The sequence below is a fragment of the Tachyglossus aculeatus genome, chromosome 20 (assembly GCF_015852505.1).
Source record: "Tachyglossus aculeatus isolate mTacAcu1 chromosome 20, mTacAcu1.pri, whole genome shotgun sequence".
Lineage (NCBI taxonomy): Eukaryota > Metazoa > Chordata > Mammalia > Monotremata > Tachyglossidae > Tachyglossus > Tachyglossus aculeatus.
The window spans coordinates 15,084,008-15,101,476 of record NC_052085.1 but is presented as its reverse complement, the minus strand read 5'-3'; the positions used below and the strand labels follow the sequence as shown (position 1 = coordinate 15,101,476).

At 45.1% G+C, this 17,469-nt stretch overlaps 1 protein-coding gene across 1 annotated transcript in view; it reads left to right on the top strand.

Annotated features, from left to right (window-relative positions):
* AFF3 (AF4/FMR2 family member 3) overlaps positions 1–17,469 on the top strand; it is a 318,921-nt gene that overhangs the window by 158,567 nt on the left and 142,885 nt on the right. Inside the window, exon 4 of the mRNA XM_038761937.1 lies at positions 615–659. Within this exon, the coding sequence (XP_038617865.1) occupies positions 615–659 (45 nt within the window). The remainder of the gene's footprint in view (positions 1–614; positions 660–17,469) is intronic.

The window sequence follows — 17,469 nt, the reverse complement described above, 5'->3', positions numbered from 1 at the left end:
TCTAATAAGCACTGGGCTAGATACAAGATAATCAGGTTGGCCACAGCCCCGTCCCACAGAAGTCTCACAGCCTAAGTAGGAGGGAGAATCAGTATAGAATCTCCATTTTACAGATGAGGAAACTGAGGCACAAAGAAGCTCAATAACTTGCTCAAGGTTACACAGCAGGCAAGTGGATTTTCTATGCTCTTTCCATCAGACCACACTACTTCATATACCACTGTCATGAGCAGCACTATTGCTATGAGTGTAATACTATTATGTAATATTATAACACTATAATTATTATTATTATTGTTTTATTGTTATTGATTGCCTGATGTACTTAGAGAGGGAGTTCAGCACTGGGAGACGTTGAGCATCACTGCCATTTCAGATTTCCTATTTAAACTGTCTCCGTGTTATTGTCCTTGAAAATACCCAAAGGCTAGTTGAACGCCAGAAGTTCATCTTTTAAAATGAAGACGTCACAAGTAGATTCTGCCAGCAAAAAATGCTCTTCATTTATCTAATTTAAAAAAGGCACTGGGGATATCTGTGGGATGTAACAGCACATCCTTCCCCTGAACACATTTTGGATCTAGCTTACAACCATGTTTTTCTTTTGTTTTCAGGATGGTGGATCCGGAGACAGCAGCTGTGTGAAAGAAATATTGCGGGTAGGATATTTTTTAAATCCGTAATTCCCATTTCCAAGGTCCTGGGCACCCAGGCGACTGAAGCCCTGCCCTGGAGGACTCTGGGACCCAGGGGGTCTGGTGGGGAGGGGGATGCTGCATTTGAGAGAGGACTTTGTTCATTTGAAGTAGCCATTTCTGATCCACCCTGATTCAGAGCAAATCAAGCAGTGGGCCCCAAATTCAAGCTTGGAGGGAGAGATTGGAGCTTTGGCATGCTGAGGTTGTGTCCTCGCTTCAAGGCTGGGCTTTCTACCGTCAGCAGATCTGGCCATTTGACGTATGACGTTGGCTGGGCTGGGCCACATTGGCTAGACTGGGCCGCATTGGCCATGCTGGCTGATCTGAGCCAGTGTTGGCTGGACTGGGCCATGCTGGCTGGTCTGGGCCAGTGTATATTGGCTTGACTGGGCCTTGTTGGCCATGCTGGCTAGTCTGGGCCAGTGCCAGCTGGACTGGGCCACCACTGGCTAAACTGGGCCATGTTGGCCGTGCTGGCTGGTCTCGGCTAGTGCCGGCTGGACTGGGCCGCTATTTTTTTTATGGCATTTGTTAAGCGCTTACTATGTGCAAAGCACTGTTCTAAGCGCTGGGGAGGATACAAGGTGATCAGGTTGTCCCACGGGGGGCTCGCAGTCTTCATCCCCATTTTACAGATGAGGGAACTGAGGCTCAGAGAAGTGAAGTGACTTGCCCAAGGTCACACAGCAGACATGTGGCGCAGCCAGGATTCGAACCCATGACCTCTAACTCCAAAGCCCGGGCTCTTTCCACTGAGCCACGCTGCTTCTCCATTGGCTTCTCCATTGGCCATTGGCTTAACTGGGCCACATTGCTAGCCTGGGCCAACTTGAGCCATGCTGGCTGGTTTGGGCCAGTGCTGGCTGGACTGGGCCACGTTGGCTGGACTGGGCCAGTGCCGGTTGGACTGTAAGCTCTTCGTAGGTGGGGAATATGTCTGTTTATTGTTGTAGTGTACTCTCCCAAGCGCTTAGTACAGGGCTCTGCACACAGAAAGCGCTCAAGAAATACGATTGAATGAATGAATGAATGAATGTTGGCGGATTGGGCTAGTATCAGCTGGAGTGGGCTGTGCTGGCTGGACCAGGGGGGCCCTCACGGGGCTGTAGCCCTGCATTCCCAGCACCAGATTCCCTCCCACCACCTCCCCCAGCTGGACTCACTTCCTACGGTCTCCAAAGCAGGACTTGGACCCATTCCGTTGCTCCTCCATGCCCAGCCCCAGCCCTCCTGGACTCCGGGGTCCGACTGCAGAGGAAAAGAGGGAGGCTCTCCACCTCTAACCCCCTGCATTCTGAACGCTCCTCTCCTTTTCTCCCACTCCCTGCTGCGCCGCTCGTAATTGATCCTTCATTCATCCTCCCTCCCTTCCCCACAGCACAGATGTATATATATACATCTGTGTACATCTGTAATTTATATATCTATTTATTTATTAATATTGATGTCTATTTTCCCCTCTAGACTGTGAGCTCATGGTGGGCAGGGAATGTGTCTGATGTTCTATTGTATTCTTCCAAGCACTTAGTACAGTGCTTTGCACACAGTAAGCACTCAATAAATAGAATTGAATGAATGAATGATCAAATGAATTCTGACTTCCACCTCTGGCTGCTGCTGACCCTTTCTCCCTGCCCCCCACCTCCCCATTTTGTTTTTGAACCTGAGGTGATGTCCAGCCCATTTCCAGCTTACTTTTGGCCCTGTATCTGGCTGTCGTTACTCTCAGATACCCCGTCCCTGTGTCTTGGGGTAGCGGGGAAAGGTTGTTGCAAATTTGGCAGGATGGACTTTGGGGTGTTTTGAACCCCTCAGGCTGACCAGGACTGTGTTCCAGGTTTCTTCTGATGTGTGCGTACATGAATGGGAAAATTTGCATGTGAATACAATTCCATATCTTCTTAACAGGTATCATTAAAAAAAATTCTACTACTACTACTACTAATAATATAATAATTTTGGTATTTGTTAAGCACTTATTATGTGCCAGACTTATTAAGTGCTGGGAGAGGGACTAGATAATTAGGTCATACACAATTCCTGTCCCACCTAGGGCTACGGTCTTAATCCCCATTTAAAAGATGCGGTAACTGAGGCACAGAGAAGTGAAGTGACTTACCCAGGTGGAGGAGCCAAGATTAGAACCCAGGTCCTCTGACTCCCAACATTATTATGGCATTTATTAAGTGGTTATGATGTGTCAAGCTCCAAAGTAGGTATAATTAATCAGGTCAGGTACAACCCCTGTCCCACACAGGGCTCACATTCTAAATAGGAGGGAGTACAGGTAATAAATCCCCATTTTACAATTCGAGGAAACTGAGGTACAGAGAAGTGACTTCCCCAATTTCACACAGAAGACAAGTGGGAGAGCAGAATTAGAACCCAGGTCCACTGACTCCCAGGATCATGCTGTTTCTGCTAGACTTCTGGAAACAAACAAGGGAGAGCAAGTTTTCCTTGTCCAGGCATTATTCAAAGTTGAAGCCTAAAGGGCTGGGGGAGGTTCTGGATTTCCTTGATATGCATGTGGCATAACGCTCAACAATATTGATGGAAGCTTGATGCAGAGCACTATCCATATAGATAAGAGAGCAGCATGCTAAATATAGCTGCCCACCCTCTCTCTCTGGCTGCTCAACCTTGAGATTGATAGCTCTTCCGCCAGCCTCTCCAACTTGGAAAGATGAAGGCGAGCAGAGGGATTCCTATCCTCAGTCCTTGTTTATGTGAATATATTCAATTGTTCATTCTATTATTCTCATTTCAGTCTTTATTTTTATGTCTGTCTCCAACAATCATCATCAGCATCATCATCGAGGTGTTAATAATAATGATAGCATTGTTAAGTGCTTACTATGTGCCAGGCACTGTACTAAGCGCTGGGGTAGATACAAGGTAGTTGGGTTGGACTCAGGCCCTGTCCCATATTGGGACCACAGTTTTAATCCCCATTTTGCAGCTGAGGTAACTGAGGCACAGGGAAGTGACTTGCCCAAAATCACACAGCAGTCAAGTGGCAGAACTGGGATTAGAATCCAGGTCCTTCTGGCTACTGGGCCTGTGCTCTATCCACTAAGCCAGGCCAGGACTGTAAGATGCTTGTGAGCAGGGAATGCGTCTTGTGCTTCAGTTACATTTTCCCAAATACCACAATTATTATTATTATTGTATGCGAGCTCACTAAATACCTTTGGTACCCCTGGCTGTTTCTCAAGTGGCTTAAAATTCAGACCAGTTCCGCTTGAAGCGGTAGATACAGACACATCATAGAAAAGTAAAACCTACCCTTAAAATAAAGCATTTTTCTCCCCATTTCCTTATTAGAATATTATCATCAACATCGTCATCATCATCATTAATGTTTTCATCTATGCAATTTGGAGCCCAGTGTGACAGGAAAAAACCCCGTCAGTAAATTCCTTACCAGACAAAACGGCTCCTAATGGAAGATTATGGTGGCTGGGTCATCTGCAGAGATTGACAACACTACACGGTTATTTGAAATGATTAATCACTTCCACCTAAAAAGAGAGGAAATTTGTTAAGAGGAAGTAGGAGGCAGAGTGCTAGCTCCAGGAGTGAGCCAACCGTCTGTTCAATAATGTATTTTTGTTAAGTGCAGCCCACAAGCGTGTATGCACCTGGAGGAAAATGAAATGAAAGGCAGTAGGCAAACTCTTTGACTAATGAGAACAAATGTTTAGAAGATTGCACTGGTAATCACTCTGGCTTGACTTTTTATTTTTCATGCATTCTTTCCTGGAGGGAGCTGGAGGAAAACAGCACTTTGTGATCGTAGGCCAGTATATGGAGTCGTGAAGCAGCGTGGCCTAGTCGTTAAAGCGTGGCCTGAAAGTCAGGAGGAACCGGGTAATAATCCCGGCCTGCTATGTGACCGTATGCAAGTAACTTCACTTCTCTGGGCCTCGGTTAATTCATCTGTAAAATGGGGGTTAAGACTGTGAGCCTCATGTGGGACAGGGACTGTGTCCAACCTGATTACCTTGAATCCTCCCCAGCACTTAGTACAGTGCCTGGCACATAGTGTCTGCCTCTCCTCAGTTCCTCCCTCCTCCCTCCTGCTCTTCAACCCTCCCATCCTTCCCAGTGGCATCTCTGGAAGAGATCTCCTGCCTCCTCTCAAAATCCACCCCCTCCACCTGCACATCCAACCCCATTCCTTTGCACCTTATCAAAACACCTGCACCCTCCCTACTTCCCTCCTTAACAGGTGTCTTTAACTGTTTGTTCTCCAGTGGCTTTCTTCCCCACTGCTTTCCAACATGCCCATGTCTTCCTTGTGATAAAAACCCCCTCCTTTCACCCCATGGATCCCTCCAGTTATTGCCCTATCTCCCTTCTACTGTTCTTCTCCAAACTCTTTGAGCGAGTTGTCTACACCCCCTGTCTCAAATTCCTCTCCTTTCAGTTCTTTCCCCCCTCCAATCCGGCTTCCATCTCCTTCACTCCGCAGAAGCCACCCTCTCAAACATCACCAATGATCTCCTTCTTGCCAAATCCAACGGCCTCTACTCCATCCTAATCCTCATCGACTTCTCAGCTGCCTTCAACACTGTTGACCACCCCTTTCTCCTGGAAACATTATCCAAACTTGGCTTCACTGACAGTGTCCTCTCCTCGTTCTCCTCCTATCTCTCTGGAAGCTCATGCTCAGTCTCCTTCACATGCTCCTCCTCTGTGTCCCACCCCCTAACTGTGGGGGACCCTCAAGGCTCAGTTGTGGGTCCCCTTCAATTGTCCATCTACACCCACTCCCTTGGAGAAATCATGCACCACCGTGTCTTCAACTACCACCTCTACGCAGATGATACACACATCTACATCCCCATTTTACAGATGAGGGAACTGAGGCCCAGAGAAGTGAAGTGACTTGCCCAAGTCACTTGTAACCAAGTGCCCAAGTCACTTGTAAGCCCATTTGTAACAGACAAATGGAAGGGCTGGGATTAAAACCTTTGACCCCCTGACTGCCTGTGCTCTAGCCACCGCGACATGCTGTGTTGCATCTGTGATTATAAAATGAGTTAACCCAATGCTACTTTTAGTTGAATCAACTGTGTGCCGCATATGCTAGCTGGTTTCATTTGCATTTTCCTTAGAGCGGTGGCAATCAGAACTTGATGGTGAAGGTGCATTGCTTATGGAATTCAGACCGCTCCTCAGTGCAGTCACGAGAAACATATTCAAGTAAAGTTCAGGGTGTATATTTGAAAACAAACAAATCCAAACCCTTTTTGCTGTTTCAGGCAAGTAATTTTATGTGCGAGTAATTTCTTTTCATGCATATGCTATGGGAATTTTTTTTTGTTTTGCTCAAAGTGTTTTAAAGTAGAGTGTTGCTAGGATGATACACCTTTGAGAGAGATTTGTTCTGGGGAATCAGTAAATACTGCAATACAGAATGGAGGTCAGAGTTAGCTAGATAGAGTAGGACACAGGCTCCTATGTAAACAGGTGAAAGATATAAATAAGAGAATAAGAGAAGCAGCGTGGCTCAGTGGAAAGAGCCTGGGCTTTGGAGTCAGAGGTCATGGGTTCAAATCCCGGCTCCGCCAACTGTCAGCTGTGTGACCTTGGGCAAGTCAGTTCACTTCTCTGGGCCTCAGTTCCCTCATCTGTAAAATGGGGATTAAGATTGTGAGCCCCACGTGGGACAACCTTATCACCTTGTATCCCCCCAGCGCCTAGAACAGTGCTTTGCACATAGTAAGCACTTAACAAATACCATCATTATTATTATTATTTTTATTATTCTTATTATTATATAAATATACAGAGTTCCCTTGTAGTGCAGTGGTTGTATTCTTGCGTTTGGGTCTTTCAGAAGAAGGGGGTGCTCTGCCAGAGACCGGCTAAGAAACTCAGCTCTGTTCAGTTCCCGAAGACCCCTGATGTCACTTGAGGATGAGGGATGGGGAGGGGAATCTCATGGAGCCCTGACTCGAAACAACCAGTCGGGGAAACCTGGAAGGAAAAAAGAGTGTGGGCCGCGGTGAAGTAGGTGACGAGGAAGAAGCGATGTGGGAGAGGGAGGAGAATTGGCGAGATGCTTCGAAAGCAACGATCGGGAGTTTCCGCTCACAGCAGGGAAGACTGACACGTTGTGAGGGAAGCGAGTGTTGGGTGGCTTGGAGCCATTCAGCGAGATCACGTTGGAGGAATGAACCCAAAGGAAAACCCAGACCTCTTCTCTCTGCCACTTATTTCCTGATTATCTTTTTGGAGGTCAGGACTTTCATTTTGACGCTTAATGAGTAAAATGCCCACGTTGCGGGAAATGGGATAGTGAATTGTGAAAAGACGTAATCAGCAATGACTAAATAATTAAGAGAATTGAAATGCAGAGTCATCTGGGAATGCATTAATAATAACACGATTTGTTCCATATGCTAAAGAATTCTGAAAATCAGTCCTCACACACGCTCGGCGGAGGAAAAAAAATTAACGTCAGACTAATGGGAGCTGTAATTAGATGTTCTGCTTTTAAACAGCTGAATAAAAGATGAAATCATATAGAAAGTATATTTAGATGCAAGCCAAAAAGTAAACTGATTATTATTCATAGTGCTGTTAATAGGAGCTGTAATTTATGCATCTAGTGGGAACCATGTTAAGGCAATTAGGAAAGGGAGTCACACTTGACTTCCCTTGATACATTTCTACATTTATATATTTTTCTGTATTACATCGACTGCCTTTCTGCTTTCCTTTCATCCACGTAGCATGAAAACTAACACCTTGACACGGCGCGGCGAAAAAAAATTATTAGAGCTACAAAGCTATTCTTTTCAGAGGAAATACAATGCCATTTTCCTCAGCTTTAATCCAGCTCAGCCTTTCACACAGTCCCTCACCAGTCACCACCAGACGGTAGAAAAATCCGCCCTTTCCTCTCCATCCAAACTGTTACCATGTTAATTTGGTCCTTTATCTCATACTGCCTTGATTAAACCGTAAGCTCGTTGTGGGCAGGAATTGGGTCTGTTTATTGTTATATTAAGCTCTCCCAAGCACTTAGTACAGTGGCCTGCACACCGTAAGCTCTCAATAAATACAATTGACTGACCGACTTCCATGAGGGCTTCACCCTCGGATGTTTTCACCCTGAGTTGGGGCTCTAACGGATAGAATTCCCTGTCCAGCCCATGATGTGGGACTGTTTTACTAGTCAGATGTACTGCCTTATCTGGAAGGGTGAGTTGCTCAGAAACAGACCCATTTGGTCTAGGGACTGTGTTCAACCCAATTTGCTTGATTCCACCCCAGCGTTTTGTACAATTTCTGGCACACCGTAAGTGCTTAAAAAATACCACAGTTATTAAGATTACTGGTTGATTCATTCATTCAGCATGATGTTTCTTGCCTCTCTAAGATCCCAGGAGTGGTGTCTGGAAGCCGTTGCCTCCAAGAAAATGTAATATTACTTTTGGTCGGTGATAGCAGAAAAGGGGACAGAGGCCGTTAATCTTTTCCTGCCCCTAGACTCCCAAGCACTGGATTTGGGGTGTTAAAAGGGACACCAAATCCTGTTTGTGAGTTGTTTTTGGGGGGAGGAAGTACAGAATTCTGTCATTCGAGTACCTACAGTGGTTGCCATAAAGTAAGATTACGTGTATAAGAGGTTTTCCCCCCACCAAAGAGCCTTTCCTTCAGAAGGAGCATTCTCTCTTCCAGCTTCCGACCTGCGTCCTTTAGGGGCTGGGTTGACACAATCTCCAGGGAATCCTAGCTGCTCTCCCGCAGGTAGCTCGTGTCTTCCTTGGAAGAGGCCAATCCCGAGTGGTGGAATTGCCCCACTGGAGGAGTGAGGAGCTGAACTTGGCCCTCACCCTGAAACCAATGAACTGGTGGGTTTGGATGGTTGCCCTCCTTTCCATCACATCTCTCCACAACATTGTTCAGCTGGGCTAGGTCGGACTGGCACTTAGGACACTGCTTAGCACAGGAAACGCCCAATAAATATGATCAAATGAATGAATGGGGCTAGGCTGCTCTGGGGAAGCATGTCTAAATGCTCTTAGGAAAACACCTGTCAGGTATAGCTAGTTTAAGCTCATCACAACTAGTAATTACTCAGAGGTGAAGCTACAACATAATAATTGTGGTATTTAATAATAATAATAATAATAATAATAATAATAATAATGGCATTTATTAAGTGCTTACTATGTGCAAAGCACTGTTCTAAGCGCTGGGGAGGTTACGAGGTGATCAGGTTGTCCCACGGGGGGCTCACAGTCTTAATCCCCATTTTACAGATGAGCTAACTGAGGCACAGAGAAGTTAAGTGACTTGCCCAAAGTCACACAGCTGACAATTGGCGGAGCCGGGATTTGAACCCATGACCTCTGGCTCCAAAGCCCGTGCTCTTTTCCATTGAGCCACGCTGCTTCTGTTAAGCGTTAAGCGTTCTGTATTTGTTAAGCATTTACTATGTGCCAGGCACTGAACTAAACACTGGGCTAGATACAAGGTAATCGGGTTGAACACAGTCCCTGTCCCATATGGGGCTCACAGTTTTAATCCCCATTTTACAGATGAGGTAACTGAGGCCCAGAGAAGTGAACTGACTTGCCCAAGATTGCACAGCAGATAGGTGGAGGAGCTAGGATTAAAACCCAGATCCTTCTGACACCCAGGCCCAGGCTCTAGCCATTGTGCCATGCTGCTTCTCAAGATCTCAGTAGAGAAACTTGGAAAGCGTGTGAGTGTGTGCATGTGTGAATTACAAAAAAATTCCAGTCACCCTTTTGTACATTGAAGAAAACCAGCCTTCCAATTCATGCCTCTTAATAGTGACTCAAACCCACTTTATTGTGTGTCTTCAAACTGTGAAACTATTTATGAATCATATGGGATGACTGTTACTAATTTTGTTTTTATCATGTGGGAATTATCTTTTGGAAAGCCAGGCCAGGGAGGTATAAAGGTATGTGCTGTTTATACAGAATTCACTTTTTGAAGCTTTTCTGCCTAACTTTCTAACCTGGAAATTGCATGTTTTATTTGTGTAATCACACCTACTAATTACGTAGTTAGATCCAATTACAGTGATTGTGTAATTATATGATAATTGATACATAATAGACATGTATAAACTAAGTGTGTGTTGAACAAAGATAGAATCGTTCCGGAAGGGGGGTTCAGAGGAGAGCTGCAGATACGCCCAAGAAGCTGGAAGATTTCAAGATAAATAAAATTAGTTAATCAATGATTAATAAAGTGGCGGGAGAGCAAAACAATAAGCAGAAGATTTATATATTCAGAATTCCCACCGGCATCTCCTAAAATGAAGTGAGCAAGCATATTTGTGGATTTTAGGGTGATGCCTCTGTAGAGTGATTAAATATGACACAGACTGGTACTCCAGGAATAATAGTATAAAATTAATGAAGAAAAATGCAAGATAACTAGCAGGAAATGATTTGTTTCAGTGCAGTTTTCCAACTGGAGGAATTCTCGATCTAAGTTGGAATCGCCGGTTCTGGTAGATGTCCGGGAAGTATTCCAAAATAGTGATTGAATCCATCCATCAGTCAATCTGACAGTCATCATCTTCATCATCAATCGTATTTATTGAGTGCTTACTATGTGCAGAGCACTGTACTAAGCGCTTGGGAAGTACAAATTGGCAACATATAGAGACAGTCCCTACCCAACAGTGGGCTCACAGTCTAAAAGGGGGAGACAGAGAACAAAACCAAACTTCCTACTCTCTGCAGAGCACTGTAGTAAGTGCTTGGGAGAGTACAATACAGCAATAAACAGACACATTCCCTGCCCACAACGAGGTTTGAGACTAGAAGGGGGAGACTGACATTAATATAAATAAATAAATGACAGATATGTACCTGAGTGCTGTGGGGCTGGGACGGGGGAGGCTGAACAAAGGGAGTAAGTCAGGGTGATGCAGAAGGGAGTGGGAGAAGAGGAAAGAGGGGCTTAGTCAGGGAAGGCCTCTTGGAGGAGATGTGCCCTCAATAAGTCTCTGAAGCGGCGGAGAGGCAGACAGAAGATGATTTACAAAAGGAGGAACAAGTGCTCAAATAATATTATTTGAAAATCGATATGTCCCTAATCTAGTGGGGGAGACAGACACAAAATGTAACTAGGAGGAAGACAAGCAGACCGAGGTTGATATGTGGGTAAATAAGTGCTTTGATAGAAGAGTATGTAAGCGGAGAAGTCCAGAAATTGCGTGGGATGGGGCTAGTGCTGTATAAGCGATGAAAAAGTGCTGAGGCTGTAGCTGGGAGGGAGAAGAAAAACAAATTGGAGAAGCAACATGGCCTAGTGGAAGGAACAAAAAGCCTGGGAGTCAGAGGACCTGGGTTCTACTTAGAGCTCTGCCTATTGCTTGCTGGGTGACCTTGGACAAGTCACTTAACTTCTGTGTGCCTCAGTTTCCTCCTCTGAAAAAGGTGGGGTTAAGTACCTCTTCTCCATCCTACTTAGACTGCAAGCCCCATGCAGAACTGTGTCCACTTAACTTGTACCTACGCTATTGCTTAGAAAAGTGTTTGGGATATAGAAAATGCTTAACAGTTGCCATTAAAGAAAAAAGAAGCCTCATCAAAGAGATTTGAAAATAATAATAATAATAATGGTATTTGCCAAATGCTTACTCTGTGCCAAGCACTGTTCTAAGCGCTGGGGTGGATCCAAGGTAATCAGGTTGTCCCATGTGGGGCTCAGAGTCTTAATCCCCGTTTTACAGAGGAGGTAACTGAGGCCCAGAGAAGTTAAGCAACTTGCCCAAAGTCACACAGCTGATAAGTGGCAGAGCCGGGATTTCAGAAAGGCTGTGAAGGTGGAGGGTGCTGTGGTCCGGCAGATTTGAAGGGCTCGTTGTGGGCAGGAAATGGGCCTGTTTCTGGTTATATTGTACTCTCCCAAGTGCTTAGTACAGTGCTTTGCACACAGTAAGCACTCAATAAATAAGATTGAATGAATGAAGGGGGACGGGAGCTCCTGAGTGAAGGAAGGGCATGAATTCAGGGTCAGCGGGGAGATTGAGGAGAACAAGGCACAATGAGGAATGGAGAGGCCCCACCAAGGTTAGGGTGGAAGAAGGGAGTGGATATAAGTAAGAGGGAGAAAGCTGAAATAATCAGTGGCATTTATTGAGTGCTAACTCTGGGCACAGTACTGTACTGCGTGCTCTTTTATGATATTTTATGGTACTTGCTATGTACCAGGCACTAAGTACTAGTAGATAGAAAATAATCATGTAGAACACAGTCCCCATTCTACTAAGATAGGGACTGTGAAGCAGCACGGCATAGTGGATAGAGCACGGGCCTGGGAATCAGAAGATCATGGGTTCTAATGCCAGTTCGGCCACTTGTTTGCTGTGTGACCTTGGGCAAGTCACTTCCCGTCCTCTGGCTCTCAGCGACCTGATCTGTAAAATGGGGATTAAGACTGTGAGCCCCTAAGTTGCTTGTACTGACCCCAGTGCTTTTTACAGTGCCTGGCACATAGTGAGCACGTAACAAATACCATAATTACTATTATTATTTCTAGGAAATGTTGTAGGGAAAAGAGCAACAGGATGCAGCAAAGAACCTGAATGTAAGATCTGAGAGAGAGCAAGGAATCAAGGATAATACCGAGGTCGCAGGCTTCGAAAACCAACTCTCCCAAGGTACTTAGTACAGTTGTCTGTATGCAGGAAGCACTCAATAAATACCATTGATTGGTTGAGTTGAAAACAGGTAGGAGAGTGGTGTTGTCTATTATTATGTGGAAGTTAGGCTGAGTAGAGTCAAGGAAATCCAAGTAGATGATTTTCAGGATTATTCGAATTTCCGATTTCTAATGCTGAGCCATTCCTAGCCTGTTCAATACTTGCATTTTTTTTAAAGAGTTTGGAAGGAACAGAGTTAGCCCAATGACATTAAAAAATTGAGTCACCTCAAAATTGAGAGAGCGAGATTATTCATTTACTCTTGCATGGAACCAATTCATTTCATAATTGAGAGAAAACACTATAAGTGGGCGTGTCTTCCTCAGTTTATTCCTTTTGACCTTTGTGAATTTTTTGTCTTCCTCCTGTGCAGAGTCTCTGAGACAGCAGAATTCTGTAGCTCACAAAACACACCGACTCCTTAAAACCAATATTACATTATCATCATAGGTCTCTGATAACAGGTCTGTAGCATTTTATAGTCCCCTAATGTTCGGTGATTAAAAAAAGCACTGAAAGGGAACAAGTTCCCGTTTGGAGGTCGCGTTTCATAATAATAATAATAATAATGATAGCATTTATTAAGCACTTACTATATGCAAAGCACTTTTCTAAGCGCTGGGGAGGTTACAAGATCAATCAATCAATCGTATTTATTGAGCGCTTACTATGTGCAGAGCACTGTACTAAGCGCTTGGGAAGTACAAATTGGCATCACATAGAGACAGTCCCTACCCAACAGTGGGCTCACAGTCTAAAAGGGGGAGACAGAGAACAGAACCAAACATACCAACAAAATAAAATAAGTAGGATAGAAATGTACAAGTAAAATAAATAAATAAATAGATAAATAGAGTAATAATGATCGGGTTGTCCCACAGGGGGCTCACAGTCTTCATCCCCATTTTACAGATGAGGTTAACTGAGGCCCAGAGAAGTGAAGTGACTTTCCCAAAGTCACACAGCTGACAGTTGGCAGAGCCGGGACTCGAACCCATGACCTCTGACTCCAAAGCCCGTGCTCTTTCCACTGAGCCACGCTGCTTAATAAATAATGTTATTTATTAAGCTCTTACTATGCATCAAGCACGGTACTAAGCACTGGGGTAGGTAAAAGATGATCAGGTCGCACACAGTCTCTGTCCCACATGGGGCTCACAGTCTAAATAGGAGGGAATAGGATTTAATCCCCATTTTACAGTCAAGGAACCTGAGGCACAGAGAAGTTAAGAGACCTGCCTAAGATCACACAGCAAGCAAATGGCAGAGCGAGCTTAGAATCCAGTCCCTCTGACTCCCAGGCAATTGTTTTCTCCTCTAGGCCAAGCGGCTTCCCAGGTTTCATCCTCGGGTGCGGACGACAACTCCAATTCCTCTCAAATCCCAGCAGGTTTTGACAACCAAAGAGTTGGCTTACAGCTTGACATAATGGAGGTTTTTCACAGTTCAGTTGGTCATACTTGTGGGAAAGGGTATATGAGGTTGATTATCAGTTTCTTCTTGAGGCTGGTGTGTATCCTAGTTGGAGACCAAAGCCACTAAGCGTTCCTTGTTCAAAATATACCCTTCTGTCGATCCCGAGTTCTTCATTTATTCTGGGCCGTGGCCAAGAAGGGTGTGATCTCTCTCCTTTCCTGGTCTGGGATAAATATACAGCTTCTGGGCAAGAGAGAGTGCCAGGCTGGGTTTCCTAAGGCTGGTAAGTAGGCGCTCGAGTAGTCATCATCAATCGTATTTATTGAGCGCTTACTATGTGCAGAGCACTGTACTAAGCGCTTGGGAAGTACAAATTGGCAACATATAGAGACAGTCCCTACCCAACAGTGGGCTCACAGTCAATTTATTGGGAGAGCTGCTCTCAGGTTCAGGCGCGTCAGTTGGGAGCGTTTCCATTTCTCTGATGAGCGATCACTTCCCATTTATATTATTCGAGTTGAAGCTGGGACCTAATTTCAGGCATTATCACCGGGGTCCATGCAAGTGTAATTTTCGATTCGATCCATTTACTTTTTCTTGTTGAAATTAGTTGAACGATGTTCTAATTTGCTTTAAACCGCAAAGAAGATCATTCCACAGTTATCTTTTAATTTGCAGCACTCCTGTTTCTGCCACTGGTGTTTATTTTTCCTGGCAGGACCCGAAAATGTGTGGGAAGAAGGAAATGAAGTCATGCTTTATTATATAGAGTTGTCCTTTGTCCTTAGAGAAGACGCCACTAAGGGTGACATTCACCTAGCAGCGTGGCGTAGAGCACAGCCTTGGAGTCAGAAGGTCATGGGTTCTAATCCCAGCTCTGTCACTTGTCTGCTGTGTGGCCTTGGGCAAGTCACTCTGCTTCTCTGGGCCTCAGTTACCTCATCTGTAAAATGTGAACCCTTTGTAGGATAGGGATTATGTCAAACCAATTTGCTTGTATCCACCCCTTCTCTTAGTACGGTGCCTGACACGTAGTAAGGGCTTAACAGATACCATCATTATTATTTTTGTTGTTATTATTATCTGAGAGGCAGTGAATGGCTCCGGTCTTCTTTGCCAAGTGTGATTTGTAGTCAAGTCTTTGGAAAAAACGGCCAGAGTTACTACTCTTTTATACGTTTTTAAATGAGAATGTAAAAGCCAAGGATGTTTTTTTCCCCATTTAATATTACTAAATCCATCATTAAATCTCTCACTGAAGACTCGCTGAATTTAATGGAGCCCACAAGACACGATAGCGCTACTCGACTGGGTTTATACCGTTGTCTATGTAGGTAGAATAAATAATGCTTAGCTAAGATGGACGAAGAAGCATTATTAGGCGCGTAACCAGAAGAATAGCCACACTAATGAGACCAAGTGTGGAAAACAGATGGTCTTATTCGAATCCAGCCACTGGAGTTAAAACACCGGTAGGATCAGGTAGCACGGAACATTGAATCCATCACCAAGGCAGCCAGGCATGCTTGTGCCGTTTGGCTTTGAAGAATTGCTCGAGGATATGGGAGTCTATCTTCATCTCTACTTCCGTAGGATCATAAGACAGCCAGTGTTGGCAGGGAATGAGGAGATTCTAACTGTGCTTGCATGTGAGGCATAGAAGTTTGCTATGCTAACACCATCCCTTCTACACCCTGGGCAAGGAAGGGATGCCTCCCCTAGTTGGGGCACTTGGCTACTGACAACGCTACCCTTTGGTATCACAATCGTCCCAAGCCTCTGCTTTAGAAGAACTGTCCAATTCCTGTTAAGGTCTTCCCTGACTAAGCCCCGTTTCCTGCACCCACCATCCTCCCATATCAGCGTGGCTCAGTGGAAAAATCACAGGCTTGGAAGTCAGAGGTCGTGGGTTCTAATCCCTCTCCGCCACTTGTCAGCTGTGTGACTTTGGGCAAATCACTTAACTTCTCTGTGCCTTAGTTACCTCATCTGTAACACTGCAGGTCCCACGTGGGACAACCTGATTACTTTGTATCTCCCCCAGTGCTTAGAATAGTGCTTGGCACATAATAAGTGCCAAATACCATCATCATCATCAGCTCTGCACTTCAGCATCATCCTCAGTGATATTCATTGAGTGTTTACTATGTGCCAAGCACTGTCCTAAGCTCTTGGGAGTGTACGGTCTGACAGAGTTGGGAGATGCATCCCTTCCTACAGTGAGTGTACATTCTAGAGGGGGAGACAGTCTAGAAGGGGAGACAGTGTAGAGGAAGAGACCCTCCTTCCCTATAATTCCCCCACCTTTTACACACTCAATCCCCGTTCTTTCAATCTGCCTTCTCTCAGCTGCCCCAGAAATATCATCACCATCATCATCAGTCGTATTTATTGAGCGCTTACTGTGTGCAGAGCACTGTACTAAGCGCTGGGGAAGTACAAGTTGGCAACATATAGAGACAGTCCCCACCCGACAGTGGGCTCACAGTCTAAAAGGGGGAGACAGAGAACAAAACCAAACATACTAACAAAATAAAAGAAATAGAATAGATATGTACAAGTAAAATAAATAAATAAATAGAGTAATAAATATGTACAAACGTATATACATATATACAGGTGTATATGTATATATATACATAAATATAAAAACAGAGTCTCTCTATGTAGACACCCTAAAATGTCTGCCACCAGGACCTTTGATTACCTTTAAGAAGACAGTGAACACCTTCCTACTGGCTGTCTCACCCTAATCTCTTGCTTTCTTCCTCGCCTTTCCTATCCTCCTCACCACCACTCTCCTTACATCTTAAAAGCCTTCCTTGAATCATCCCTCCTTCAGGAAGCAGCCAAGAGAAGGACTGGGCTGGTGGGAGAGAGGATTGAGGTTAAGCAGGAAGGAGAGAGCTGATCGGGTGCCTTCAAGCCAATGCCGAGGATTATCTATATAGTGTGGAGGTGGGTCGGCAACCATTGACGGCTTTTGAGAAGCAAGCAGAACGATTTTTTAGAAAAATGAGGGTGATGAAGTCTAATGGGAACCACAGACAAGTCTGAGTCCTCAGAGTTCAAGACCAGAAACCTCTGTGGAATAGTAATCATCATCATGGCATTTGTTAAGTGCTTACTGGGTGCCAAGCACAGTTCGTAGCACTGGGACAGATACAAGGTAGTTGGTCACGGTCCCCATTGCACGTTTGATCCCCATTTTCCAGAGAAGTGGCCCAGAGAAGTGAAGTGACCTACCCAAGGTGGCAGCCAGGATTAGAACTCATGACTTGGGACTCCCGGGCCCGGTTCTTTCCACTTGTACTATCTCTTCCATCTCAGTTGTGTTCTTGCTAGGGCGCAGAGTGAACAAGCAGGCAAGCAGAGGTGCCCGGAAGGTTTTCTACTCACAGGAACCAGTCCCAGCTAAAACGCCCTAGGGCGAGGCTGGGCGGAAAGGGGCTGAGAAGTAGCAGTGTCTTAGTGGGTAGACTACAGGCTTGGGAGTCAGAAAGACCTGGGTTCTAATTCCGACTCTACCACGTGTCTGCTGTGTGACGCAAGTCACTTCCATCTAAACTGTAAACTCGTTGTGGGCAGGGAATGTGTCTATTAGTATACTGTACTCTCCCAAACGCTTAATACAGTGCTCTG